Source organism: Cupressus sempervirens, chromosome 2, assembly GCF_028749045.1.
Source record: "Cupressus sempervirens isolate cs-2001-9-10 chromosome 2, ASM2874904v1, whole genome shotgun sequence".
NCBI classification, from domain to species: domain Eukaryota; kingdom Viridiplantae; phylum Streptophyta; class Pinopsida; order Cupressales; family Cupressaceae; genus Cupressus; species Cupressus sempervirens.
Genome location: NC_143119.1, coordinates 241,718,737 through 241,726,673, shown reverse-complemented (window position 1 = coordinate 241,726,673; position 7,937 = coordinate 241,718,737). Strand labels below are relative to the sequence as shown.

The following is a 7,937-nucleotide window of genomic DNA, read 5'->3' as shown; positions in this document are numbered from 1 at the left end:
TTCCCGAGGGCGAAGAAGATTGCGACACGTGTAGTTCATATGATTTTTGATTAACAATTCTTATTTTACTGAGAAAATAATATTGACCGTCGATCTCTTGATCCATCAGTTCATGCGATATTTTAAAAGAATTTCGAAGCGAGATAAAAATAGAAACGTTGGAGGCAAAACGAGTTAATTAAATAGATTAAAATTATATACAAATCAGTACAGCCGAGGAAGAAGGTACTGAGAAGATACTTAGGCGGAGTGTGGGAAAAATTCCGGATTAAAATGGCTCGAAGGGCAGCCATGAATGGGATTTTTGCGATTGAATCATCTTCTGTAGAGTCTGAAGATTTTAAAAATCTCAATCTTGGAACATTTGGCCCTCTTTTTCGTATTTTCTGATGAGAATATATCCACCTCTTTGATGTTCAGGTAAGTTGGCATCGTCAATGGTTTTTTGATGCAATCTGGCTCACTTTTGCGGAAGACTTATTAAGATTCTTCAGAAGGTCTAGTTCGCTTTTAATTTTTTTTGTTTTTTTTGGTTTGGAATAGCTGAAATTTTGATGATTTTGGTGCAGGTGAACCGTATTTGGTCGTTGGATTCATTGGAACCCTGTTTAGGAATTGGAACCTATCTGTTTGAGCAGAATTAATTTTTTCCGGCCAATAAAGCTTTTTCGGAGAACATCTGCGGGTAAACATTGAGGAAGTTCATGTATTCTTTGCAAAGATACATGAAAGACGGCTTCCTGAAATATTGAAAGGGAATTTGTAATTTGCAGGCTAAAGGTGAGGATTTCGCTGACAGAATAGAGGATTTTGGGGGCTTTGTTCAGTATATGCTCTAAATCTTAAGATTCTGGTATTTTTTTTGGGTGATCTGTATAAATTTCTGGGTCTCTCTTTCAAGTCCTAGAATTCAAGACTTTTGGTCTTACTGTTTGTGTTTCTGGTTCAAATCCACGGACTTGAGAACATTTTTCTGACTCTAGGACTCAAATCTGAAGGACCGTAGTGTTTTCTATTAAAATGGATATGGCGGTAGAACTGGAAAATCCAATTCCTTCTGTAGATTTTTTACCAAAATGGGGAATCCGCAAGCGAATGAGCTGCGTTAAGCCACAGGTTAAGCAGGCCGAGGCCGTTACAGATAAGAAGCCCGCTATTCATGTGGACAGGCGTGTTTTTAGAGCTAATAAAGAAGAATATGCCGCTGAAATAACAATCGCCAGTCAAGAACAACACTTCCAAGTGAAATTAGCGGTTGATAAAAAAGTATCGGTACCCTGCAATAACAGTTCTCATTCCTCCGCAGCTCGTCCAGAAAGGGGTACAAGATTGCAGCAGCCAATAAATAATATAATGAGCACCAGGAGCAGCAATTATACGGACCAAACCAACATAATGCAACATAACAAGCCCTTGAATTCAGAGCCTTTGATTTGGCCAAAAGTTTGTTTGACCCTTCCTCTTGCCCAGATAGAGGAGGATTTTTTAGCAATTAAGGGCTCGAAATTGCCGCTGAAGCCCAAAAAGCGCCTCAAATCTATTCAGAGGACAATCCATGTGAGTGATCTTGTGCTTTTCTTAATTATTTGTTTTATTTTTTTATGTTAAGCCTTGAATCAAATAAAGAACAGAACATAATCAATTTCTTTCTGTTTTTGTGGTCGAGAATTCTTAATAAACATCTTTCCCCAAGATTAGCTTATCTAGTGAATTCGTGCATGAGGTTTCCAAAAACTTTGTAGCAGGGAAAGTAAGCCTTAGGAACCCTCTACAGACACGTATTTCAATTTCCTGTATTGTAAGAAATTACCTGAATAGAAATCTCCCCTTAACAGTGGTTGCCGGGAACTCTCAGGAAAATATTCCAATGTGTTAATTCGCTGTTTCATAGGATAAATTGAGGCATAAAATTTGTACAAGTTCATTCCATGGTATATTTGCCCTTTGTGCTGTGTTTGGCATATATATGCTAGTACTGCAAACTGAGATCCCTGATGGGGAAGGAATCCGGACTGAATCACTACATATGCTTCCTTTTGGGAAAATCCTAGGTATATAAACATGTCCATATGTCTGGATCGTGCTTTCCTCTCCTATTTCTTTATTATATTGACATTCACTGTCATTAATTTGAAAGGGGTGACCTAAACTTCCCATTGAATATTATCTTTCCAGAATTGTTAAATTACTCATTTCCAGTCCATTGGGTAAATTCATGCCAGATTGGCTTTTAACCCTTGATAATGCTGAGATTAGAAATATATTTTGTAAATTTTTGTCTGTTCTGTTTTAAGCAATGAAAAAATGATGTTATTAATGTTAAAATTTGCGTAGTTATACATAATAGAGTGGGGTATACAGAAGGGAATAGATATGCATATTTTGTCAAATTGCTGTGCGTTCTCCCTCCAAGCAATATAGAAAAGGATAATTTTTGTCAAAAGTTTATTTATGCATGATAGAGTGGACATAATGCAAAAATCATAATTTACATTATATAGTTACCTATTCTAGGTTTTGTATAATATGGTCTCATAATTCTTTATCTTGAAACCATGTGGGTTCCCTGCTAGTTGTCATTCACATTTCTGGTAACGTTAATGTGTGCTGTGATTTTTTCTTTTTCACAATTCATAAACTTGATTTTAAAGACATTGATTTTTCACAATTGATTTTAAAGTTGAGATGCGTATTGCCCACCGATAGGCAACCAATTACTAGGGAGCTGTTCAGATGCTTTAACATAATCCTAAATTATGGAACTTTTGATGTGGTTTTTTCAAGTTGAGATGCATATTGTCCAGTTCCACCAAATGGCTACCATGGAGCTTTTCTGATGCTTAAAACATAATCCGCAATTTAGAATAATTACTTAAGATAAAATCATAAAAGAGCATGAGTTGGAATAATGTGAAGCAGTTCCATTTATTGTACGCTGTATGAATTTATGCAGATTGTTAGCCCTGGTGGTTGGCTCAATGATATTTCTCAAGAACGGTACGAAGTAAGGGAAAAGAAATGTACAAAGAAGGTAATTTTTCAGCTGTCTCTTGCCAATTTTGTGATCAATTCTCTCAGACAATCTATGCCTTCATTGCTTCTAGCACTAACTAATTCAACCTGTCCTTTATGCAGAGACCAAGGGGTTTGAAATCAATGCGAAAAGCAGAAAGTGATTCTGAATAATCGGGCAGTTACACCTCAACTGCAATCTCAGCTGCATCGATCATACGTGACATTCAATCTCATTAATTTGTCTGGTGACATGAGTTTCGCCAGTTAATTTGTCTTCCACGACCCACAATCAGAAGCTACACCATAAAATTCAAGGAGCCTTCAATAGGATGCAGTATTTGTTTGAAAAGGAATGACATGCATACAAATCAAAGAGCATCAGTAATTTTGAGGAATGTAAGATTTCTGAATAACAAATGAATCTTAAAGCAATGCCAAAGAGTCTATTCTTTATTTGTCTGGGCATATTCAAATTCTTTCAACTTTCAGCCTCCAGCAATTCTTTCTAGGATTACATTTCAAATCATTTGTATCGATCTTATCTTTATAAACTTCTGCAGGGCTAATTATTCTTGATAACGATCGTTTAAGCTGTTTCAAAACTGATTCCTCAAGTCTTTTGCATGTTTCTGAATTTCATTTTGATAGCTCTGCGAGCTGTGACAATTTTATTTGAAGCTTGCTGTCATTTTGTTTGGCCACATAAACATACATTTTGATTTGCAAATTATAATATTATCAGACTTTATATCAATCACGACGTTTTAACAAATTGCCCCTGTATCTTATAGCTTTCTTCTCGTATGCTGGAAAAACTAGTAGCAGTTATAAGGTACAATTTCAGTTCTTCAGTCTGGATGCACAAAACTTGACCAAAAATGTAATAGGAAATCCTCTTGTTTCAAGGATAGTCTCATGGGCTTAATTGGTATCTGGTTTCCTCCAGAGCTTGAAAACATCATGTTTTAGAAGTTTTTGAAAGAAGCTACATCCATACTGGCACGTCTATCACTTCGAACCCAAATAGTGAAATTTTCATAGAGAGTAGCTGAAACTAGTTGCATCATGAGTTTATAGTCTGGAAATTTTAAAATGTCGCATTGTTTTCTTTGATGGTAAAAGGTTTCATAGCGGTATTTAAAAAGGAATGATTGTCTCATGTACTCTCTAAACTGTGGGATAGTAGGCATATTCAATTTCATTAGATATCATGATTCTATGCATTATAAGGTGAGGTTTTGAATCATTGGAGGATGTCAGATGTGTTGGGCTGAGTTCTTCCCCATGATGTTGTGGATACTTTGTGAGTTCCACAGCAAATGCAGTAATTTCAGATGTAATTTGAAAAATATGAATATGTAAGGTAATAATTTTTCATTTTAGATTGGTTATTCCTCTTAGAACTCAATTTTAGGATCTCCCATCAATGAATTGCGAGCCCTCTCAATGACCAACCCATCTCTAATTCTTGTGGAGCTAATTTTCTGCCATCCCCCTGATCCCCTGAGCCAGACTACAGGTGTCTGGGGGATGATGTAGCTAGATCGTACTTGCTAATTTAGGTTATGATACCACGTAAAATTTTCAATGGTCCAGTCTGGCCTAGACTAGAATGTAAGATTTCATCCTGTAGTTAAATAGGGTTTGTTAATTTAGGTCATGATACCATGTTAAATTTTTTTATGGTCCATTTTGGATTTGAATGTAAGACTCCCCATTTTCTACTGGACCTCTTTGATAATTGATCCATATTTAATTCAGATATAGCTCATTTCCTAACAACTCTTGAACAATTATATTAAAATAAACACTTGAAATTTTCCTCTGTTCACAATTATTCTAGTAATTCTTTTAGACTTGATTTCCATTGAACTCAGCATTCTGAAAAGTTTCAATAGTTGTCTTGTTGGATTTCAGCCTTTCAACAGCTTCAATTAGAGAGTATTCACAACTATAATCTAATGATAAAATGGATGGATAAGAGGAAAAGGTCGAATTTGAAATCTGCAGTGTATGCACAGATCCACAAAGGGTAATACAAAATTGGAGAATGATGGAGCTCCATTAGATTGATTTACTATATAATACTGTTTAACTGCTTGTCTTGTTACTCGGAGTTCACAATTATCGGTTCTTTAGACATTTCTATTGGCAAAGAAATCAGGCCAAGTACTATACATGCTTATTCAGGTACTCTATTGTCATTTCTCTTCTGGAAACCAGGCATAATTCTTCCTCATACGATTTTGAGAATTATCATCTTGCAGATCTGGCTACAGCATATTGAGTTGACAAAATTCGATGCGTGATTAGTCCAAATAATTTATACTTATTTCCATGCCCTTGTCTGGGCCCTAGGATTTCAAATTTATTTTACTGTAGATGTGACTTCATGTATTCAGGCACACTAATATCATGCAAACTTCTAGAAAAATGTGATTTAGAATACCGACTTGAGTTGCTTGTTTGAAATATGGAATGATCAATACCTAAACATTGGGAATTTGTGCTTGCGAAATTGAGTCCTAATTTTTTTGCATGCTTATTTCAACTGCAGTTCAGTTTTCATGTGTAGCTCAGCAGTGAAGACCGAATTATTTTACAATGTGAATTATTCTTAGGAAGAGAGAGATCCAAGGGAACTGTATTTATTTTTTCTCCTTAATAATGATTTCTGACGTGATTTCAATGGACCAAATGGGTTTTTATATTATTTTGTCCATTCTTTTTTTTGCCACCATCGTCAAATTAGACAATTTTCAAACATAAACAGTTAAATGTCAATTTTGGCCTATAATTTGAATATTCTTATGTTCATAGGTTTGTTTGTAATGAATAGGGGTTCAATAATCTTGAAAGACAGAGACTTCAAAAATGAAAATATTTGCAGATCTTTGTTGATCTTTTTTGGTTGGGTGTTTGTTGAGTGAGCAACTATTGATGCATGAACATAGTGGGTATCAAACAAGTATTTTGAAATAACACTTTTTGACCACTATGCACTCCACAATCCTTACAAGAGATCGATCAATAGCCAACAGCTGAAACCTTAGCTTTAAGTCCTTTGCTTAGCTACAGAAGTGAAAATTTGACAAAATCTAAGTTACAATTCAGAAGTTACAAAACAGACCTAATAGATATTTTCTCCCAATATCTTCAAATATCACAGGATGAATTTCCTTCGTTCTTAGAATTGGATGTTGGAATTTTGATGACAAATGACATTTTTTTGACCACTATGCACCCAACAATCTTTAGGAAAGATCAGTGAATAGTCAACAGATAACTTTAAGCCCTTTGCGTACCTACCAGAATTGAAAAATCGACAAAATCTAACAAAATATTCAGAAGTTCTAAAACGGTTAATAGATCTTTTCCTCCAATATCTTCGTACATCATAAGATAAATTTCCTTCGTCCCCAGAATTGAATGTCGGAATTTTGATGACAGAAATCGTGAGCTCCAGACGATTGCCTTTTACTCTACCTTTACCAAAGCTGCTGATAGTCTTGCGCAGAGCAATTGGGCACACGATTTGCAGGATACTTCTTCAAGTCACTTTCTTCACCACATCTCAATATTTTTGTTTTTCGTTTTTATTTTTTATTTTTAACATTTTTAGATCAACCCTTATAACTGCCACAGAAGTATTAACCAGATTTCAATGAGGAGATGTACAGTGGGGCCCAAGGCACAAGACAACAAATGGTAAAAGATTCTACGCGTTGTTAACACAAACTAATGTGAGGTTACTATTAAAGGATTGTACGAAGCTCTATATATAATACATTGCATAGGGTGCCCCCTCCACGTTCAAATATATGTAATTGAATGAACCTTAGTTAAAAAAAATATAATAAACTAGCAGTTGTGCAATATATATATATATATATATATATATATATATATATATATATATATATATATATTTTGTATAATTTAAAAATTAAATCATCACATGTATTCTGAAAATATTTTTAAATATAAACAATTATCAATAAATATAAAATGTATGATGAAATTTTTGATACTTAAATTTGTTAAATAACATTCTTTCAAATTTTGAAACATCCTTTAAAATTTTGATCCCATGAAAGAATTTTAATAGAACATTTAGTGGTTGTCTAAGATTTCTCATAGCTGTAAATATTATTAAAATATTAAAAAAATTGCATAATTCAAATATTATGTATTTATATGTTCATATAATACTAATTCAATAAATTTTTATTTAAAAGTTTAATTATTAATATATATTTTGAAGTCAAAGTAGATTCTATTTTAAACCACATTCACAAAAATTTAAAAACATTATATAAAACTAAAAATTTAAAAAGTATTCTCTAGAAACATTTTTCTATTATAAATTCTTGAAAATAAAAAGTTTCTTTATTTATTTTTCTAAAATCAATAATTTTTTAATAAAATAATTTTTTTTTAGTTTTAAAAAATAATTATGTAATCATCTATAAATCATTTCTATTACAAATTGTTAATTTTTTTTTTTCTTATAGAAATAAAATTTTAATAGATTTCAAAAAAAATCATACAATTATTAAAAATTTAGAAACTTCTCTTATGTCATTTTATGTCATGTTTTGTATAATATTTGTTAATTATTACAAGAATGTATTACTATTATATGCCTAACAACTTATCATAAAAAAAACTATTTCATTATAAATCTTTAAAATAAAATAAAATTTATTAATTTTTTTTTCTTTATTGGTATTGTGCATTTCTTAATTTATATACACCCAATAATTAAATGAAACAAATATTTGACAAAAGAATTATATTGACATGACTTCCACAAGTAAATGAAAATTTAAAAAAAAAAATTGGAAAAAAAAAAAACATTGACAACCACAGAAATGGGCACAAGTGTTAATCCTAGACACATTTATCTACAAAAACATACA

The 7,937-nt window shown here is 32.7% G+C and overlaps 1 protein-coding gene across 1 annotated transcript; it reads left to right on the top strand.

The window, feature by feature from the left end:
* The first annotated feature begins 209 nt into the window (after positions 1-209).
* LOC149571936 (uncharacterized) lies at positions 210-3,468 on the top strand. The gene is made up of 5 exons (XM_089813338.1): positions 210-420; positions 570-780; positions 984-1,557; positions 2,954-3,031; positions 3,136-3,468. The coding sequence occupies exons 3-5, from the start codon at positions 1,021-1,023 to the stop codon at positions 3,184-3,186; spliced, it is 666 nt and encodes a 221-aa protein (XP_089669464.1). The 5' UTR covers positions 210-420; positions 570-780; positions 984-1,020; the 3' UTR covers positions 3,187-3,468.
* Positions 3,469-7,937: the final 4,469 nt, after the last annotated feature.